Source organism: Pseudoliparis swirei, chromosome 21 (genome assembly GCF_029220125.1).
Source record: "Pseudoliparis swirei isolate HS2019 ecotype Mariana Trench chromosome 21, NWPU_hadal_v1, whole genome shotgun sequence".
NCBI classification, from domain to species: Eukaryota; Metazoa; Chordata; class Actinopteri; order Perciformes; family Liparidae; genus Pseudoliparis; species Pseudoliparis swirei.
In genome coordinates, this window is record NC_079408.1 from 16,901,201 (window position 1) to 16,923,485 (window position 22,285).

The following is a 22,285-nucleotide window of genomic DNA, read 5'->3' on the forward strand; positions in this document are numbered from 1 at the left end:
CTGTAGGTGGTGAATGTAGGTTGTGTGCTCATGCAGAATGCACGGGTGCAAAGGGAAAAGAGTGCTTTTTGCTGGCATATTTGAAATGTGGGTTTTTCTGTTTTCTCTGTAGGCCTAAAGGTTTTTCACCTCTTTCGTTGCCATATGGAGCGAACGGAAATGACTGCAATGGCTTAACTCCAAAATAAAAGGAGAAAGAAAAAAGGAAAAAGTTGTCATTTTGAGTGAAACCCAGTTTAAATCCAGGTAGATGAACCAATCCCTATCAAGTGGGGAAGTGCACTAGGTTGGAGTCGTAACTTCACACACATCTTGTGTTTTAGGTACTGAAGATAGGATCGCATCTTGATGCCGCTGGAGTACGGGTGGCGGTAGGGGAGGAGCGGGGGGGAGGCCGAGGCCCCGGCGCCGTGCCAAGAGCCCGGTTCTGGAGAGCCGGAGCAGAAACACAAAAATCCTATTGCTAATGCCGGTTTAGCTTGACCTTTGCCCTCACGTAGCCTAGACGGGGCAAAAGACGCTGGTCATGGTGCTCCTGGTCTCCGGGGTGGGGTTCGATTCCCTGCAGTGTCCTGCACGTTCTGGGCGTCGTCATGACAGCATTGAGACATTAGTCATTTAGAATCAGACCAACCATGAAGCAGGATGTGCTTTCGGGCGGGGCTACCAGGTGATTGACAGGTGGACACCAGAGACGTACATGCCGTCTCTACGTCCTCCTCAGTCTGTACTTGTGTACTTTATATATATATATATATACTAATCACTCGAAATCCAGACTGTTTGCTGTCCTGGCTCCTCAGTGGTGGAACGAGCTCCCCACTGACATCAGGACAGCAGAAAGTCTCTACAGCTTCCGTCGGAAACTAAAAATACATCTTTTCCGACTATCTGGATTAAAACACAGATTAGCACTTCAGTGGCACTTAAATAGCTCTTATTATGGTACTTTTGTAGTTCGACTATGTTGAGGAAATGTTACTTTCTGTATTCTTGTTGTTCTTAGTTTGTACTCACTTATTGTACGTCGCTTTAGATAAAAGCGTCTGCTAAATGACATGTAATGTAATATATATATATACAAACATATATACAAACAAATATATACACAAACACATATATATATTATATACAAACTGTTGATTGATTGACTTGTCTTTTGACTTGAAATGACGAATTGACTAAAGGAACGGGAGGAGCATACTAACAGACTTCCCAGCATGCATTTGTTAGACTCGACAATGACAGTTGTTGTTTTGTTTAATTCAAACAACAATTAAAGTTGATTAGGGCTGCAACAACGAATCATTAAAAATCAATTTTTAAAATAGTTGGCAACGAATTTCAATATCGATTTGTTGTTGTAACAGCTTCCGGGCCGTTACTCATGGGTTTCCCCCACCAGCACCAAGGATACTCAGACCACAACAAGGTTCCGTTCGATGACATGTTTAATTGTCGGCACACAACACTCCGCAGACCGCAAACCTGCGCCTCTGCTCACTCTGCTCCCTACCTCCAGCTCTGCTGCCCTTTTTATATGAGCAGCATCGGCTGCTGACTGATTGGCAATCAGTCAGAGCAGCTGACTGATTAGCAACCAGCCAGCAGCCGAGGCCAGATTGGAGACAGCTGCCACAGTTGTGTTGCACGATTATTACCGCACTCAATAAGTCGCGGAGTATAAACAAAGTTGAGTTGAGCGCAGAGCGGCGCAACAAACAGAAAGAGCGGAGGGAGAGGACAGACCATAATGCTGCGTTGTGACAGTGCCAATCAGCGCTGAGACGCTCCTCTTTCTAATCTAATCTAATTGGCTGCTGCTGCGCTCATGGCGCTGGATGCAGAAATCATTCACGTAGTCGGAGTGACATTCACGGAGCTGTGTGCGCCTACGGGTGATGTTATGAACCCAGACACCAGGGTGTTAAATGTTACGACATGTGTGACATTTCCACAAGAAGTATAACGTGGAAAAAGTATTTATTTCTTGTCGGAAAATATTTTTTCACCGAGCAAAGCAATGGAGATAAGCCCCGCCCCCTCACCAGCGCGTATGACACGGTTAACACACAAATAGTCGGCGTAAACTCAGGCGAGTAAGCGCTGTTAGTTCTGTTTGTGACAGGGTTCATACACATGTTGACCAATGGATCTCCAGGACCTTTCCAGGACTTTAAACCACATTTCCAGAGAATTCCAAAACACACAGTATATACACAGTCTAAATTCGCATTTGAATACAATAAATTTGCATTACTTTTCCAAAACTTTTGGGATTTTATTTTCAATAACTTTTCCAGGCTTGGAAATAACCATTTTAAAATTCCATGACATTTCCAGGTTTTCCTTGACCGTAAGAACCCCGTTTTGAATAAAGGGTTGAAAATTACAGTTTAGTTTTTTATTATCAGATTAAACGAAAAAATAGTCAACAGATTAATCGATTATCAAAATAATCGTTAGTTGCAGGCCTAAAGTTGATTTAAGTCTCTGAGATCAACTTCATATCTTGAGCTCTGGTGCCAAAGTGGTTGCAGTGGGACAGGAAATGGAAAGTAAATTAAATCTGAGTTATTGCAGTTTGGGTTAATAAATAAAATATACACAAGTACCGGTCCATGTACCATATTGGTGTTAGGGATCTGATGACCTAACACTTATTACCCATTAAATATATATATACCATTTCACATAATTTTGAACCATTTTTATCATCATTATTAATATTACTATAGATTACTCCCAGAAACTGAAAGACATAACTTGCTATAGTTATTTAATTATTTAATCATTTCACACAATAGTTCATTATTCTGTAAATCAAAAGGGCAGATTCAGAAAATGTTTGGAGTTTCAATAAATATTGTTCCCATTATTATAATATTGATGAATGATTACAGCACCCTCGTTCTCTCAAAGCTCGCTAGCTTATTAAGCGTCCTACGTGGAAAATAGTGAATGAAAAGAAAAATTAGTCAGAATTAATTATTTTCTTTTCTTTTATGTATTTTGATTGCTTGAAAAACATTTACTCTACTCCCGTATTGCTGAGCAAAGCACATTACCGTAAAGTTGTTTGGCAAGTTTAATAATATAGTAACTAAATAATAATATGATGTGAAAGTAGGTTGAAAGCCCAGCTTCTCTATGGGGGAGATTTGGGTCCGACATGCAAACATGTGTCCACATGTGTTGGGGACCAAGGTGGGTGGAGCCTCCAGCAGTGACGGGTTCATCTCCGCCTGATGAAGCATCAAGTCCTCTGGCACAACGTCTCCTGTGACCATGACAACGACACGTCTGCTACGGACAGGAAGTGAAGTACGTTCATGCCGCGTCTCGGGCTGTCCTGTGCCAAGTCAATATTTCCTTTTAATTCCATCTGGAAATCTAGTAACGTCATCCTCCATTCAACTGTCTGGTTTGTCATCTCCTTCTCATCTGCTCATGCATTTAGTGTTTTGATGTTGGTCAAAATATTCAAAATGTGATGTTTCTGTAAATCAAACCTTGCAAAACAAATCTTCAAAAGAATTACGATTAGATTGAAGCCGCCTGTCAAAACCAGAATACTGTATTTGTAAATGTGTGTCTGTTTGACTGATCTTGACATGTTGAAGCAATGTTACAGTTTACATTATCAGAGAGCTGTCAGAATTCATTCATATTCCTGAGACCACACCAACAATCTGTAGTTAGCCAATCACAACCTGCTGCCAGGACCAAGCCCCTTGTGAAGTCATGGCCTGTGTGTGTGTGTGTGTGTGTGTGTGTGTGTGTGTGTGTGTGTGTGTGTGTGTGTGTGTGTGTGTGTGTGTGTGTGTGTGTGTGTGTGTGTGTGTGTGTGTGTGTGTGTGTGTGTGTGTGTGTGTGTGTGTGTGCCACATAGTGCACTGGCTGAATGGAAAATGTCACAGGAACAGACTGAGCTGTCAATCACTCTGTCACCTTCCTGCCTGGAGGACATTGTCACAAAGGACAACTGATAGGAAGCACACACACACACACACACACACATTCAAAAACACACACACACACACACACATTCATACTCACTGAAATTTGTCGAGTCAGTAGCAGCAACACACAAGAATAAAAAAACAAAACACAAAATATAAGAAGGGTTAGGGTGATCTGGCAAGAGGTGAACTGTTGTAGAGCCTCATAGCCGTCGGCAGGAATGTTCTCCTGTATCTCTCCTTGTGGCAGCGGAGCGTGAGGAGACGTCTGGAGAAAGTACTCCTCTGTCCCTGTAGGAGGTGGTGGAGAGGGTGGTCCGGGTTGTCCAATATGGACACCAGTTTCTTCAACGTCCTCCTCTCCACCACCTGTTCCAGGTGCTCCAGCTGGCAGCCGATGATGGAGCCAGCCTTCCTAACCAGTTTGTTAAGACGGCTGGTGTCACGGCCGATGCTGCTCCCCAGCAGACAATGACAAAGTGCAGCACACTGGACACAACCGACTGGTAGAATAACTCCAGCATCTTGCTGCACACGTTGAAGGATCAAAGCTTTCTCAGGAAAAAGAGTCGACTCATCCCCTTCTTGTACACAGCGTTGATGTTGGCCTTCCAGTTCAGTCGGCTGTCGATGGAGACGCCCAGGTACTTGTACTCCTCCACCATGTCCACGTCCACTCCCAGGACACTCAGAGGTGTAGGAGCTGTCGCCTTCCTCCTGAAGTCCACCACCATCTCTCTGGTCTTGGCCACGTTCAGCCGCAGGTGGTTCTCATCGGCCCACTTTACAAAGTCACTCACCACTGCCCTGTACTCCTCCTCCCGTCCATCCCTAATACACCCGACCACTGCAGAATCATCAGAGTACTTCTGCAGATGGCATGACTCCGTGTTGTACTGGAAGTCACTGGTGTACAGGGTGAAGAGGAAGGAGACAGAACAGTTCCTGTGGGGCTCAACATCACTGACCACCGTTCCAGACAGCACACGGCCCATTCTGACAAACTGTGGTCTGCCTGTGAGGTAGTCAGTGATCCAGGAGATGGTGGACGCGTCCACACCGACCACCCGCAGCTTCTCACTCAGCAGCAGTGGCTGGATGGTGTTAAATGCACTGGAGAAGTCAAAGAAAGTAACTCTCACAGAGACACCGGTTCCATCCAGGTGCGACTGAGCTCGTTGCAGCAGGTAGATGATGGCGTCGTCCACTCCCACATGAGGCTGGTAAGCAAATTGCAGAGGGTCCAACGATGATTTCACCTGCGGCCGGAGGTGGGCCAAGACCAGCCTCTCCAGCACCTTCATCACATGGGAGGTGAGGGCGACCGGTCGGTAGTCGTTGAGGCCAGATGGTGCTGACTTCTTGGGGACAGGGACCAGGCACGGCGTCTTCCACAGCACGGGACTTCCCCAGCCTCAGGCTGAGGTTGAAGAGGCGCTGCAGGACACCAGACAGCTGGGTGGCGCAGGTCTTTAGGACCCTGGGGCTGATGCCATCAGGACCTTCAGCTCTGCGCTGGTGTAGTTTCTCCAGCTGTCTTCTCACCTGGTCAGTCGTCACAGAGAGAGGGGAGGTGGAGGAGCCCATTGTTATTGAGGGCTCGGTGGATGTGCAGCTCAGCAGGGGAACAGAGGGGAGGTGGTGTTTGGGAGGTGTGATGTGTGAAGGAGACGGGAGGGCTGTGAACTGAACCTATTGAAAAACAGTTCAGCTCGTTGGCCCTCTCCAAGGAGCCCCCTGGCTGTCTCCCTCCCACCTTGAAGCCAGTTATCTGCTTCATGCCAGACCACACCTCCCTTGTGTTGTTCAGCTGGAGTTTGGCCTCCAGCTTCCTCCTGTAGGAGTCCTTGCCTCCCTGAGCTTCACCTTTAGGTTGCGCTGGGCTTTCTCAGCTCATCCCTGTCTCCAGACCTGAAAGCAGCTTTCTTCATGTTAAGAAGCGCCTTCAGGTCCCTGGTGATCCAGGGCTTGTTGTTGGGGAAGCAGCGCACAGTCCGTGATGGGATGGTGGTGTGTTCACAGAACTTGATGTATTCCGTGATGCAGTCGGTCATACTGTTGATGTCCTCCCCGTGCGGTCCACACAGCACATCCCAGTCCGTTGACTCGAAGCAGTCCTGTAGAGCGTCGTTAGCCTCCAGAGACCACCTCCTCACAGTCCTGGTGGTCACCGGCAGCCTCTTCACCAGAGGAACATACCTGGGTGTCAGCCGGACCAGGTCATGATCAGACCTGCCGAGGGGGGGAAGGGCAGTGGCGCTGTATGCGTCCTTAGTATTAGCATACAGCAAGTCCAGAGTTTTATTGTTCCTTGTTGGGCAGTCTATATACTGATGGAAGGTTGGCAGAGCTTTATCCAGTGTGGTGTGGTTAAAGTCACCAGTGATAGCCATGAATGCTCCAGGCTGATGATTCAGCAGAGCAGACACAGTGGAGTGGATGGTGTCCACAGCTTCCTCAGCGTCAGCTGATGGCGGCACGTACACGACAACCACAATGGCGGACGTGAACTCTCTCGGCAAATAGTACGGGCGCATCCCCACGGCCAACAGTTCAATGTTCGGGCTACAGAAGCGCTCCTTCACGCACACATGGTCCGGGTGGCACCACCGTTCATTCACATAAACAGCGATCCCGCCCCCCCTCTTCTTACCGCTCTGTGTAGCGTCTCTGTCAGCCCGAACAGTTCTGAAGCCGGGCAAAGACGCGCTGTGATCCGGATAGTCCGCGTGCAGCCACGTCTCAGTGAAGCACAAGAGACTGCTCTCACGGAAGATCCTCTCGGTCATTACCAGCGCCGAGCTCATCCGTCTTATTCGCCAAAGACCTCACGTTCCCCGTTATGATCGACGGTACCGAGGGTTTGTATCTCCTCGTTTTAGCCCTCCGCTTGACACCCGATCTGCAACCGCGAGCCCTCCTCCGTAGCTCCAGCGGGATCACAGGTCTGTCTCCAGGCAGAAGCTTCGGCCTGCACAGCGCGATCAGCTGAGCACGCGAGTAGACGACGGTCCCCGTCATTGTTTTGCTGTGGCTCACCGATACTCACGACAAAGTGAACAAAAGCCACAGTAGAATTATCGAAAAAAGTAGTTATGGTCCAGTGTCCGACCGTAACTAAGACAAACGTGAAAGAAAAGAAAAAGAAAAAGAGAGGAAAAGTGCAAAAAAGACAATAAAATAAAAGCAAAACGCCACTACTGAAACAAGCAGCCGTTGGCACAGCGCTTCAAGAGAACAGTCATTGGTCGACCGATCTCAGGGTTGCCAGATACACGATAATTATCCTCCAAATACGACCATTTTGAGCCTTTGGTACGATACTTCACCATTTCCTATCTGGCAACACTGAGCACCTTGCCGCCTCCACTAGTTGCATAGTTGTTTGTGCGGCATGCTATAGAGCGTATTCACTCACGTGACCACAACAACCTTTGGCGGCCATGTTGGGGTCCCACCACGGCATTGTTTTGCTTGTTTTATGCCGCTCTTCTTTAGAAATGACTATTATATCCTGAAGGAGACACAATTTCAGTTCAAAGCGGTGTGCCTTGTGATTATGGTCCTGTGCCTCATTGTTGGATGTGGGACTAATGATTCAGAATATGGGTTTATCAGCTCAACAAGACAGGCTATTACTTCAACTTGTCATGCATCTACTTCGGCTTCACTCGGCGTATGAGCGTTAGGACTGTTCTCATGTGTTTCTGTTGATACATCGGAATGTGGGCACGTTTCCATTGACACACTCTCGTCAATAATCTCTTTTTGCTTTTTCGCCGAGCGAAAATCAATGTCTTTCACTTGCGCAAAAGGAACTGTGGATGGAAACTTGGGAGGAAGCCGTGAACATGGCAACTCCGTCGGGCGATGTCTGCCTTTACTCTGTGATTCATTTCAAGGTAAAATAAAACACTGGCTCCATGGGAACAGCACTCAGCACGGCCAGCCAGTCACTGCTGGTCCTGAAGGAGCTGGAAGCGGCTTCATCCAGACACTCGTCCTGGAGGCGGAGCTGTGACTACGGATCATATATGAACCCAGACACGGGGCGCTTGATGTTCCCACATTTGTGGTATTTCCACAACAAGTATAACGCAGAAATAGTTGTTAATGTCCCATGGTCGATAGCGGAAATGAAAACTGTTTTATAGGAATGTGACCGGGCTCTGTGCTGGTAACTAGCGAATTAACCACAGTGTTGAGCGAGTAAAATCAGGTAAAAAAGCGTTGCAAATATTCAATTCCAACCGCTGAAATCTTTCTTGGGTAATGCAGAAGGACATGAGGTTGCTGGGCTCTCGCATAATCAAACAGCGGACACGATAGGTCAACTTCTTCTGACATTTAATAAGTGGACCCCAAGATGGCGCGATTGAGATGCTGACGTCACGTGAATACGCTCTATACCAGGGCTATTCAACTTCAGTAGCAAGTGGGCCGAATAAGAAAATCACGGGGGGTGTGAGGGCCGCACAGAATATTGATCAAATAATGGCTCAAAATTAAAAACAGTAATGTATATTTCCACAGGTAAACAGTCACACACGAAAATGCGTCGGTATTGTGTGGCAAAAGTGTTGCGAACAAGCATCACTATAAACATAAACAAGTGTAAATATCTGCTCAAGGCAACCAGTTGTTTCAGATCCCAAACCAAACTGTTCCCATGAAAACATAAGAAATGTAACTTAATGGATCAATATATAAATTACTTGGGAAGACACTAATATCTGGTGGCGCAGCGCACAGACTGCATGTTTTTGAGTGCAGACTCCTTTTGCGTGAAAGGGATCGAAACCAGGTCGGGCGATCTTTTTATTTTTTCGAAAATGTATTTCTTCCTCCGTGGCTGTGATGCACTGCTCACTTATACAATCGTAACCGCCGACATGGATATGAACGGTGGCTTGAAGATCTCCAGCAATATGTTTGTGAATGTGTGACAAATCTGGTGCGCGAGACAGAGCCCCGCTGCAGATGTTAAGAGAACAGAACGCACGCGCAGGAAAACCAGTAGGGGTGTAACAACGGCAACCAACACGGGTGCGTAACATAAAGATGTAACCATACAGGTTTGGTTGAGGCAACAGTGAAACTCAATGGCTCTGGGTTAAATGTCTCAATGTATAAAAGAGGCGTGTCCGTCAGTTGTATTTTTTCTTACCAAGCTATACTGATTTGCAGGCAGTCTTGCGGGCCGTAGTTAAACTCAAACGGGCCGTATCCGGCCCGCGGGCCGCTAGTTGAATAGGCCTGCTCTATACACTACGACCAGCGCCGCCGCTCCCATAACGCACTAAGCGCTGTGCGTAGGGCACCAAGTCCTGAGGGAGCTCCACAAAATAGGCAAGTTAAAAAATCCTCATAGTTATAATAATTATAATGCCGATATTATTTCAGTCTATAAATATTAGGCACCTTTTAGGCATGTATATCACAAAACAGGCAGAACAAGAGAGATGTTAATCTCTCAGCACCCCCCCCCCCCCCCTGTGACTTTTTCTGTGACTGATGACACTGTTTGTTTCTTTCCTCTGTAATTCAGGATGTTCCACTTAATAGAACTCTTGAACAACAAAACGGTAGCAGTAGTGCCACAAAGCTGGTATGGTGGTGGTTGCTGCGTTTGGCCGAATTATCCGAGAGACGAAAGGGTGTACAAGGCTGTCAGAAGCGCCGAAGAACCTGGGCCTGACTGGCAGACACATGACGTCAGAGTAATTAGATCATGCGGTATTCTATTACTATTGTAATAATTGGCCGTTTTAAACCGATATAAAAAATAACCTTTATTTTAATTTACCTTTTGTTATATATGTTGGGGAAAACAACATTTTTATCATATTGTTCTGTTTATAATTCTGTACTTTTTCATTGTGTTTATGTGACTTAATTTTTAGATAATTACTTGGTGGAAATATATGTCTTGCGACACATCAGATCTCTCACATCAGTCAGAAGAGGAGGCAATTCCTAAAAAGAGGAAGCTAATGCCAGTGTGAGTAAATGTGTATACATTTTATTCTTTAGAACTCTTTTACCTTAATAAAATAAAGTGTCTGGTCATACTATAAAATGTAACGACAATTAGGTTTTTTTCTATCTCTTTCTAGCCATTTCTATGGAGACTCGGATGGAGACAGTGAAAATGAAAATTCCCCCCACAAAACAGAGGTCCAACCACAAGCGGGACAGTTGTCTCTCCAATTATTGCCTCCTCCTAACTATTCCATGTACTCCATCACCAGCAGGACAGCGAACAAGCCAGGGGTACACACCAACCTGGCGATGGGCAAGGTGTGGTTCAGACGCCATTGCCTGCTGTGGTGAGCAATACCTCAAACGGCTATGGGATTCAAATTGAACCTTTTAATCATTTAACTTTTACCTTCGCATTCTGAGAATGCGGAAGGTTATGTTTTGATCGCTGTGTATTTATTTATTTATTTTAGTGCTGTGAAAAATAACGCGTTAACTCAGTTAATTCAATTACAGGTTTAACTAGTTATTTTTTTTAAACGCATTTAACGCATGCGCAGAATGAGCTTCCAATCCGTCTGTTGTTGGTCGTCGGGACGAAAAAAAAGTCACTTGCAAAATGAGCTTCCAATACATCACTTCAATCTGAACTCTGTCCGCTCTCATGCAGACGGTCTGTTCATCGGTAATGATCCTTCCGCAGGTTCACCTACGGAAACCTTGTTACGACTTTTACTTCCTGTAGATCAGGGTCTCAACACGTCGATCGCGACCTGCCAGTCGATCGCGGCGTAGTGTCGGTAGATCGCATGACATTAAAGAGATTGGCCCGCCCCCTGACATGTTCTCTATAGCACGTCTTTGTTCTTTTATTAAACTAAACGTCTGTTGTTGATCGTATCTCCACAGCAGCATGTCATTTCTGTCTCTTCGCGTTGCGTTAACACTTATCGATCTCCGTCTCGCGCACCACAGAGCTCCGTGCGCGCGCATCGGGACCGAGCAAAAAAAAAGTCACTTGTCCGGGCCGGTGAGGTTTCAGCTTTGCAGCGGTGTCCCCGCCGTCCCTTTCATCACATCACGGCCCAGTTCATGAAGAAAACCCACACAGTCAGTTTGCCTCAGCAGCTGCTAGAGGAAGACTCGAGGCCTTTAGATTGTATCATGGTGGAGTTCAGGGGCGGCTTGTCCATTAGGGCGATTGGGGCGACGCACTGCCTCGGGGGGAAAGAAAAAAGAAGAAAAAAAGAAAAGAAAAAAGTCGCATTCTACCACTAGACATCTGCTCTGCCTTTGTACGTCATTGTCCAATCAGGTAACAGTCATTCAATCAGCCTAAAGTCGTGCTTCAAATGGCCCCGCCCCTTCTGGGGCGACTTTGGGCGAAATGAAAATCGCTCCAGACCTCTCCCATTGACTCCAATGTTAAACCCAGCAGTTATTTAGCAGTTTTCTTCCATATGGAACATTAATACATCTTCATCCTAAACAGAATGTTTAACCCTCCTGTTACCTTTCGGGTCAATTTGACCCCATTCAATGTTTAATGTCGGTGTTCTTTGGGGTCAATTTGACCCCAGGCTGTTTTTCACTGTGTCAAACATATAAGAAATATCAACTTTTTTATTTATTTAAAAGGCTATTTAGGTAGTCAACAAACAAACATAAAGTACCTCACACTTAAACTTGGGAAGCAATATTAATTCTAATAATTTTCTGGAGGTTTTAATTGCTGGGGTCAAATTGACCCCGAGGGTAAAATATGTTAGTAAATGTAAAGGTAACAGGAGGGTTAAACAGAACATTTTTCTCTTGTTTGTCAACCTTTAACTCCACCATGATACAATCTAAAGGCCTCTAGTCTTCCTCTAGCAGCTGCTGAGGCAAACTGACTGTGTGGGTTTTCTTCATGAACTGGGCCGTGATGAAAGGGACGGCGGGGACACCGCTGTAAAGCTGAAACCTCACCGGCCCGTACAAGTGACTTTTTGTTTGCTCGGTCCCGATGCGCGCGCACGGAGCTCTGTGGCGTGCGAGACGGAGATCGATAAGTGTTAACGCAACGCGAAGAGACAAAGATGACATGCTGCTGTGGAGATACGATCAACAACAGACGTTTAGTTTAATAAAAGAACAAAGACGTGCTCTAGAGAACATGTCAGGGGGCGGGCCAATCTTTTTAATGTCATGCGATCTACCAACACTACGCCGCGATCGACTGGCAGGTCGCGATCGACGTGTTGAGACCCTGATCTACAGGAAGTAAAAGTCGTAACAAGGTTTCCGTAGGTGAACCTGCGGAAGGATCATTACCGATGAACAGACCGTCTGCATGAGAGCGGACAGAGTTCAGGTTGAAGTGGTGTATTGGAAGCTCATTCTGCGCATGCGTTAAATGCGTTAAAAAAACAAACTAGTTAAACCTGTAATTGAATTAACTGAGTTAACGCGTTATTTTTCACAGCACTAATATATATATATTTATATATTAAGTATATATATATATATACACACATTTCACTGTACAGTTCTCAGTTGGAAGTTCCACCAAGCGGCACAACTGGTTTTCACTTGAGGCCACTGAGACCTATTCTCTGGGAGAGGTGGTCGGTATTTATAGTTGTATTAGTTGTAGCTCTTGTGTTCTAATGTGAGCTATAGTTTTTACTATATACAGCATGTATGTATATATATATTGTCTAGAACTAATTATAAATAAATATGATGCATACATGTCTAGAAATAATTTGATGTCCTTTTAATAAACTGTTTTTGATATTATTTCCGATTGCATTTCTTTTTTCCCATTGATGCATATTAAATATATGTTGGCTTCATCTGTACTTAAAGTAATTGATCCGGGCCAAATGAGCCGCTTTATGGAAGGGTCCACATTTAATGAATATCGGCGTAATATCGGAATATGGGCGGATACGCGCCGGATACGAGGCTGATACGACGCACATCCGTTCCGGATCCGTCCCGCTGTGCATCTAGCCTCAGATCCTGAAGGGAGTCAGTTTGCTAACTGTGTTAGGATCTCGGTCTCACCCTGCAGTTTCCCTCCTCCGAACTCCGCCCACTGTCACGCCTCCCTCCAGAAGAGCCAGCTGGGGCTCATCTCACCTGATCATCTCCAGCTGGCTTAAATACCCCGGCCCTGCTCTTGCTCACTGTCAGGTCGTTGGTTTACCAACCTGAAGCCAGTCCATACGTCCACTCGCCCTGTGAGGTCATCTTCTCGTCGTTACTCTGTAAACCGGTGTTTTGTTTTTTCGCTCAGTGTAGAGACACGGTCGTCACCTGAGTGAGGAGCCCACTTTGACTATTCTTTCCTTTTTGTTGAGTGTTCGGTCGAGCTTCCCTCCTGACCTCGGAGCAAGAGACTTTGGTCTGAGACCCCTGCCTTTTTGTTATTTCTGTTTTGCCTTGTTTTTGGAATAAAGAGCGCTGATTCTATTCAAGCTGGTGTCCGTCTGCGTTTGGGTTCAATCTCCATACCAACACATAACAGAACAACCTGACCAACAATGGACCCAGAAGCGGCAGCAGCTTCCTCTGCAGAACATCTGCAGAGGGCGGTTTTCAACCAAGGTAACCTCCTGGGAGATCACCAGAATCAGCTGCAGGACTTAAAGGAGTCTCAGCAAGCGATCGGGACACAAGTGACAGACATTGGGGACAGAATGCAGGAGCTAGCGCAGCGTCCCTCGCCTCCCCAGCAACCTGTTCGTGAGGATACAGCTCGCAACCGTGAGTGTTTTGTTCCCTCGCCAGACCCCTATAACGGAGCATCGGGGGGCTGTCGTGGGTTCCTGCTCCAGTGCAGATTTGTTTTTAATCAGCAGCCCCGTACTTATGCTTCGGACTACGCTAAGGTGGCTTATACGTTGGGATTGCTGCGCGGAAGAGCTCTAGTCTGGGCCGAGGCATGGCTCGACCGTCGTTGTTCAGAGCAGATCATCTACGAGTGGTTTATTGGAGAGTTTAAGAAGGTTTTTGACCACCCGGTTCACGCTCAAGATGCAGTTCAACGTTTGCTCCAGGTCCGCAGGAACTACCAGCGCCGCTGATTTCGCTGTGGACTTCCGGTTCTGGCCGCGAGTCCGGTTGGGACGAGGTGCCACTGCGAGGATTTTCGAACAGTCTTTCGGACCGCCTGAAGGACGAACTCGCGGTCTTGCGATGAACCCGAGTCTCTGGATGAGCTCATTTCGGTTTCTGTCGTCTGGACACCCGAATTCGAGGCGCCATCGGGAGAGGTCCTACGGTATCGCAATCCTGTGCGCCCGACGGTCTCCGCTCCCAGTTTCCGGTTACCAGACTCACCTCACCGCAACGGCACCGGTTACTCCGCCACCACAGCCAGTGGCGCCACCTATGGATCTGGAGGAGCCGATGCAGCTAGGGCGGACTCGCCTCTCCCAGGAGGAGAGATCGGCGCATCCGCGCAGGAGTCTGGCTTTAATGTGGTGAACTGGGACACCGCGTTCCAGAGTGCCCGGTCCGCCCAAAGAGAGGGCTCGCCAATAAGACTGGGGATATTGGCGGCGACTCTAGCGACTTCCCACCCCAAGTCTCAGTCCCTGCTCCCAGCTACTCTGCCCCTCCGGCCCGGCCCTATGCCCCAGTCGGTGCTCATCGATACGGGGGCGGAACAGAACCATTTGGACTCCACTCTTGTTGAGAGAGAAGGATTCCAGTGGAGACCCTGGACCGTGCCCTGCTGGTAAACGCGTTAGATGGCAGCCCGCTGGCCAGGATTACACACCAGACCCGGCCCTTATCGCTCCTCGTGTCAGGTAATCACCGCCAGGACATCCGATTCTCGTGTTCCCTACGCCCGCAAGCGCCTCTGATTTTGGGACACCCGTGGCTCAGAGACCACAACCCCCAAATCAACTGGGTTGAGAGCAAGATTACTGGTTGGAGTCCCACCTGTCTCTCCCGCTGTCTCAGATCAGCAGTTCCCCGTCGGACCCCTCAGCTCAACCCACCGGACACCGAGCCTACGCTCTCCTCCGTCCCCTGTGAGTATCTGGACCTAAAGGAGGTTTTTAACAAGAAGCGGGCCCTTTCACTACCTTCCCATCGTCCCTACGACTGTGCAATTGACCTGCTCCCCGGCGCACCACTCCCTACTAGCCGTCTGTATAACCTTTCTAGACCTGAACGCGAGTCGATGGAGACATACATTACCGACTCTCTCGCTGCAGGGATTATACGGCCCTCTTCCTCCCCTCTGGGGGCGGGCTTCTTCTTCGTCACCAAGAAGGATCGGAGCCTTCGTCCCTGCATCGACTTCAGAGGTTTGAACCAAATAACCATTAAGAACAAGTACCCATTACCACTTATCACCTGTCTTTGAATCCCTAGCCAGCGCCAAGATCTTCACTAAACTGGACCTCCGCAACGCCTATCACCTTGTGCGGATACGCGAGGGGGACGAATGGAAGACCGCATTCAACACACCCTTGGGCCACTTTGAGTATCTGGTAATGCCTTTTGGGTTAACCAATGCCCCCGCCGTGTTCCAAGCCTTGGTTAATGATGTCCTCCGTGACTTCCTAAACCGTTTTGTGTTCATATACCTGGATGACATCCTCATTTTCTCCTCAGACCCACAAGAGCACAGCTGCCATGTCCGTTAGGTTTTACAACGCCTGCTGGAGAACCAACTCTTTGTAAAGGCCGAGAAATGCGAGTTTCACGTGTCCTCTGTGCAGTTCCTGGGCTTTATCATCGAGGAGGGCCAGCTCAGAAAGGACCCCGAGAAGGTAAACGCAGTAACGGAGTGGCCGGTACCCTCGTCGCGACGACAGCTCCAGCAGTTCCTGGGGTTCGCCAACTTCTACCGGCGCTTCATTCGGGACTACAGCCGCGTGGCCAACCCCCTGACTCAACTCACCTCCCCTAAAGTGGAGTATACCTGGACTCCTGAGGCCGACAGAGCTTTCCAAACCCTTAAGGAGCGGTTTGCCTCAGCCCCTATCCTGGTCCACCCCGACGAGACCCGTCAGTTTGTCGTCGAGGTGGATGCCTCTGACACCGGAGTCGGAGCCATCCTATCCCAGCGGTCCGGGTCCGACTCTAAGCTCCACCCCTGTGCGTTCTTCTCGCGTAAACTCTCCTCTGCGCAGAAGAACTACGATGTTGGCAACCGGGAGTTGCTGGCTATTAAACTGGCTTTGGAGGAGTGGAGGCATTGGTTGGAGGCGCGGTACACCCCTTCATCATTTGGACTGACCATAGGAACTTGGAATATATCCACTCAGCCAGACGCCTCAACTCTCGCCAGGCTCGCTGGGCCTTATTCTTCGCCAGATTCAATTTTTTAATCACTTACCGCCCAGGCCACAAGAACACTAAGCCAGACGCTCTCTCCCGTCAGTTTACCCGTGCCAATGGAACCCCCACTCCGGATACGATCCTGCCAGCTTCATCCGTGCTCGGAGCCGTCACCTGGGAGATCGAGACGGCAGTTCGTGAAGCCCAGCTCACCCAACCTGGTCCCGGAGGGGGACCTCCAGACTGCCTGTTTGTTCCCCCGCCTGTCCGTTCCCGGGTTCTGCGATGGGCTCACGACTCCCGACTCTCCGGCCACCCCGGTATACGGCGTACAATAAATTGGCTGCGCCGTGCCTTCTGGTGGCCTTCCCTCGAAAGGGACACCCGAGCGTATGTCCAGGCCTGTACCACGTGCGCTCGCAGCAAGACCTCACACCGGCCTCCCTCAGGCTTGCTAAGACCACTCCCCGTTCCCCAATGGCCGTGGTCCCACATTGCAGTGGATTTTGTCACTGGCCTTCCCCCCTCTAATGGTCACACTGTGATTTTAACCGTGGTGGACCGGTTTTCCAAGGCTGCACACTTCATCCCACTGCCCAAGCTCCCGTCTGCCCGAGAGACCACGGATCTCCTCACCCTGCACGTCTTCCGGCTCCATGGCATCCCTGCGGACATCGTCTCAGACCGTGGTCCGCAGTTCTCCTCCCAGGTCTGGAAGGCGTTCTTCCGGACCCTCGACACCACGGTCAGCCTCTCCTCCGGGTTCCACCCACAAACTAATGTCCAAACGGAGAGGTTGAACCAGGAACTAGAGGCCATGCTCAGGTGCGTGACTGCTGCCAACCCCTCCTCCTGGAGCCAGCACCTATCATGGGTGGAATATGCCCACAATGCCCACACCTCTACGGCCACCGGACTGTCCCCATTTGAGGCCTCATTAGGCTACCAACCACCTCTTTTTCCCAGCCAGGAGCGCGAGGTGGCGGTCCCCTCCGTCCAGCACAATGCCCGTCGGTGTAGGCGGGTATGGTAGACGCCGTGCTCCCGCCCCCGTCTACCGCATCGGACAAGAAGTGTGGCTCTCCACAAGAGACATCCCTCTTCATACCGAGTCCAAGAAGCTCGCCCCCCGGTACATCGGCCCCTTTCCCATCACATCCATAATCAACCCTGTCGCAGTCAAGCTTCAGTTACCCCGCTGCATGAGAATCCACCCGGTGTTTCATGTCTCCCTCCTCAAGCCCGTTGTTTCCAGCCCTCTGAACCCTCCGTCCGAACCCCCTCCACCCCCCCGACTCATTGGAGGAGGCCCGGCCTATACGGTGAGCCGCCTCCTGGAGGTTCGTCGACGTGGCAGAGGGTTTCAATACCTTGTCGATTGGGAGGGTTATGGTCCCGAGGAGCGCTGCTGGGTGCCTCGGTCTCGGATCCTGGATCCGGCATTGATCCGTGATTATCATCACCAGAACCCCGGCAGACCGGGCGGTTCGCCAAGAGGCTCCCATTGAGGGGGGGGTACTGTTAGGATCTCGGTCTCACCCTGCAGTTTCCCTCCTCCGAACTCCGCCCACTGTCACGCCTCCCTCCAGAAGAGCCAGCTGGGGCTCATCTCACCTGATCATCTCCAGCTGGCTTAAATACCCCGGCCCTGCTCTTGCTCACTGTCAGGTCGTTGGTTTACCAACCTGAAGCCAGTCCATACGTCCACTCGCCCTGTGAGGTCATCTTCTCGTCGTTACTCTGTAAACCGGTACTTTGTTTTGTTTTTTCGCTCAGTGTAGAGACACGGTCGTCACCTGAGTGAGGAGCCCACTTTGACTATTCTTTCCTTTTTGTTGAGTGTTCGGTCGAGCTTCCCTCCCGACCTCGGAGCAAGAGACTTTGGTCTGAGACCCCTGCCTTTTTGTTGTTTCTGTTTTGCATTGTTTTTGGAATAAAGAGCGCTGAATCTATTCAAGCTGGTGTCCGTCTGCGTTTGGGTTCAATCTCCATACCAACACATAACAAACTGGGCGCGAGGTTAACATACTCATAAAGGAGAATATGCGCCAGACCTGGCAAAGATAATGGGACTTGTGCGACACAGGGAGACATCTGTACTGTATTCAAGTACATGTGTTGATGGAATATGGAACTGGAGCGCAATGTAGAAGTTCATTACCAATCTGAGAATAGGACATACATGAATAAATAAAACACTATAGAACAGGCAAGCACCCGAATAAACTATATGCACACCCTATAATAAACAAGAAACTGATAGCATGTACGATGAAATAAAATACAATATCCTCATCGATTAACGAACAGTAACAGGAATAACAGATGTATTTGTTGTATGTTTTTTGCCGCCAGTCTCGTGCTAGACATTCCAGTCCAGTAGGTGGCCGTACTGCACCTCTGAGGGTTTTTTGCCAACTGCCAATAAACACCAACGAAGAAGAATAACTGCTGTTGCTGCTCTGCGGAAAGAGCCTCCTATGAATTTAACTCGCCGGCTGTGACACACAGGTAACTATTAAACATTTCCTTCGCTGTCTCACGAACTCTCTACTACTAACGTTAATATCTCAGTGAATAACAGAGTGACGTCATATCGGTGAAACGTAAAAAGTCACTAACTCGAGCTGTCACATTCAAACTGTCGTTTTTTTAGAGATATAAGCTAACTAGTTAGCTGTTATCATTTCATGATGATAACTCAGTGAATTATTAACCAGAAATGTGTCCCTGACGTATGAGCCTTCATGCACAACGTATGTGTGTGTTAAAGTGTTGCAGTTTGACCAAGTTACGCGAGCTAATAATGCTAACTTCCGGGGGCCAGGTGGAGGTGGCGAGGGGTTGAGATGTGGATGAACGGTGGAGGACCAGAGACGTAGAACAGCAGTTTAGTTTAGAGAAAAAATCATATCAGTTTTTTTTTTAAAGTACGATATCTATTTTCAAAAAAAACGGGCTGGTTTGTTTAGTTACATGATGTCCATGATTGTAAGTTACCACAATAAGGGGATTGTCACGTTAACAGCTACATAGCATATTGCCATAAAATAATTAATAAGTCTGAAACTGTCGTAATTCATATTGCACATGAGAACCTGTGAGGTCACAGGGTTACGTCAACAAGAAGACAAATGTGAACAGACATTCATATGTCATGGACATATTTATGTTTTAACCGAACATATCGAGGTTCAATACTAAGCAGGAGTCATTATCAATTAATTGACCAATTGCACTGACCACACCTCGTTCATGTGGTCCCATTGGACACGTGCTCTGGGTGTGTTGCGTCACACGGTAATGTCAGTGTCGTAAATTGACTTTGCACTTTGCAGCGGCCTAATCAGCCAGATATGTGGACATTCAGGATGTGAGAGCTCTTTCTATGGGTTCACCTCTCACACAGATACCACTCTCAAGGAAAGGAACCAACTCACTCAATACTCATCCAGATTGCTTCCGTTTAAAGTTTAATCAGATTGCTAAAGAGATTTATGTGGGTAATGCAAAGTTTGTTAAAAAAATGTGACAACATTCCACTAACCCTCAGGCTAATCCGCTTCCTCACTGAGCATGGAAAACCCTCAGATTATCTTGTATTTGACCCTGTTTATTCTCCGTAAAGAGTCTTGTGTTGCTTTTATTCCCTGCTTTAGATTTGACCCGACCCACAGAGGACGATGTCTGCAACTGTGAAAAATCCTTTTCAACACATAGTTGAGCCTCTGGACCCCAACAACCCAGATCAAAAGTTTTACAATCTTTCCAAACTTGGAGATCCCCGATATGGTAACGGCAATTATCCACCGAGTGCAGATGTGAAGCCTGTCGTCAGGGCGATTTGAATAGTTTGAGAGGTTCACCTTCCATCCGTTCCTCAGACCGCCTGCCATTCTCAATCCGGGTCCTCCTGGAGTCTGCGGTCAGGAACTGTGATGAGTTTCTGGTCAAGAGCGCGGATGTGGAAAGCATCCTCAACTGGAAGCAGACCCAGACTCAAGCCGTGGAGGTGCCCTTCAGACCGGCTCGCGTCATCCTACAGGACTTCACGTAAGTGGACACTATTTATGTGCAGTACAATGTCCGTGAGTTGCTCTGTAGCTGTTTAGCAATAATGAGACCCTTTACAGTAAGTACTGAACTATATATCTTGGCCTCCACTGCTTCAAATCTATTTTAGACATATTTGACCAAATGAATGGATCTACTAACTATCCCCACGTCTATGTTATCGTCTTCTTCCTCTGTGCCACCGGGCTCCATCGTTGTTAAACGGATCAATGAGCCTCACTGTGACTGGGTCACATGTTCCTTCACGGTCATGAACACACTGACTCACTGTTTCCTGCCGTTTGATGACCAGCTGTTTTATGGAATGATTAAGCTTGTTAAAGATTCACATCTTTAATAGAAACCAGAGTGCAGGGCACGGGGTAACAAGTCAACAAGTATTGTGCAATGGACTTATTGTTTTTATTTTCAATGGCTATGAAACTAAATCTATATCATCAGCCTTATTCTTTCCATACATTTGATGGAATGGTGACGACTTGAGATCATGGTGTCAAACAAAAGCCTCAAAGGCTTATTAACTTAGTCATAACCCATTCTTATCACTTCAATGTTTAGAACAATTCATCAATAAGAGGCGTCTGTGGGAATAAGTAATCGTCGACTAATTGTCATCATTTATTACAAGTGATAATCAAGTCTAGATGATGATGATGGTGGTGTTCAGTTGATATGTGTGGCTCTCCTTGCAGTGGTGTCCCAGTCGTGGTGGACTTGGCCGCCATGCGCGACGCGGTGATGAAACTCGGCGGTGACCCGGAGAAGGTTAATCCCGTTTGCCCCGCCGACCTCGTCATCGATCATTCCATCCAGGTGGACTTCAACAGGAAGTAAGAGCTCTCTCCACCATGGCGCCATCACGACATATTATACATACAGTATGTATATTCAGTATGTGTATATTCATACAGAGCCGACATGAACATGATCTCAGTTATCGGCATAATTCAATTAGTCTCCCTCTACATCTTTTTTTCCCTTCAGGTCTGACAGCGTTCACAAAAACCAGGACTTGGAGTTCGACCGCAACAAAGAACGATTTCAGTTCTTAAAGGTGTAAAAAGTGAACAAACCCAGTGTGAAGGTACCTGTGGAGAGATCTTCGTCCCTTTTTTAACCCTTAAATATATTGTCTGTCCCTCCCAGTGGGGCTCCAAGGCCTTCAGGAACATGCGCATCATCCCTCCTGGTTCAGGGATAGTTCACCAGGTCAACCTGGAGTACCTGGCCAGAGTGGTGTTCAACCAGGACGGCTTCTTCTACCCAGACAGCCTGGTGGGCACCGACTCCCACACCACCATGATCGATGGACTGGGAGTGCTGGGCTGGGGTAAGTGTGAATATATATATATACACACACACACATACACATATATATGTGTGTACATATATGTGTCTATATATATATACATACATATATATGTGTATATATATATTAGGGCTGTGAAACGATTACAAATTTTAATCAGGTTAATCACAGGTTTCTGTGGATTAATCATGATTAATCACATATTCTCGGTATATTTTTGTGAGAACATAAAGATTTATGACAAAAGACGGATATATACATTTATACACAGAGGTGCACATAACTTGCTCACCAGTGTGCGCGGGGGGGGGGTGCAAGTTACTTTTTTTTCGTCCCGATGTGCGCGCACACGCCGAATCGGAGCTCTGCAGCGCGCGACACGGAGATCGGAGTCGTGTTAACGCGACACAGAGACAAAATGACATGCTGCTGGTTAGAGACGACCAACAACAGACGTATTGGAAGCTCATTCTGCGCATGCGTTAAATGCGGTAAAAAAAATTAACTAATTAATCCTGTAATTTAATCATAACGCGTTAACGCGTTATTTTTCACAGCACTAATATATATATATGTATATATATATCACCCCCGTAGATGTTTCATCCTTTTGTTGTTTTTATACATTAAATCATGGTCAGTATAATTTGCCTTTTTTCTACAAGAATTT

At 47.7% G+C, this 22,285-nt stretch overlaps 1 protein-coding gene across 2 annotated transcripts in view; it reads left to right on the plus strand.

Annotated features, from left to right (window-relative positions):
- The first annotated feature begins 18,685 nt into the window (after positions 1 to 18,685).
- The window catches only part of aco1 (aconitase 1, soluble), a 28,306-nt gene continuing 24,706 nt past the window's right edge, over positions 18,686 to 22,285 (plus strand). For both annotated transcript variants that reach the window (XM_056443201.1, XM_056443202.1), the window contains exons 1-6: positions 18,686 to 18,743; positions 19,892 to 20,024; positions 20,117 to 20,285; positions 20,999 to 21,136; positions 21,291 to 21,360; positions 21,453 to 21,636. In XM_056443201.1, coding sequence (XP_056299176.1) covers positions 19,916 to 20,024; positions 20,117 to 20,285; positions 20,999 to 21,136; positions 21,291 to 21,360; positions 21,453 to 21,636 — 670 coding nt within the window. In that variant the 5' untranslated portion in view covers positions 18,686 to 18,743; positions 19,892 to 19,915. The remainder of the gene's footprint in view (positions 18,744 to 19,891; positions 20,025 to 20,116; positions 20,286 to 20,998; positions 21,137 to 21,290; positions 21,361 to 21,452; positions 21,637 to 22,285) is intronic.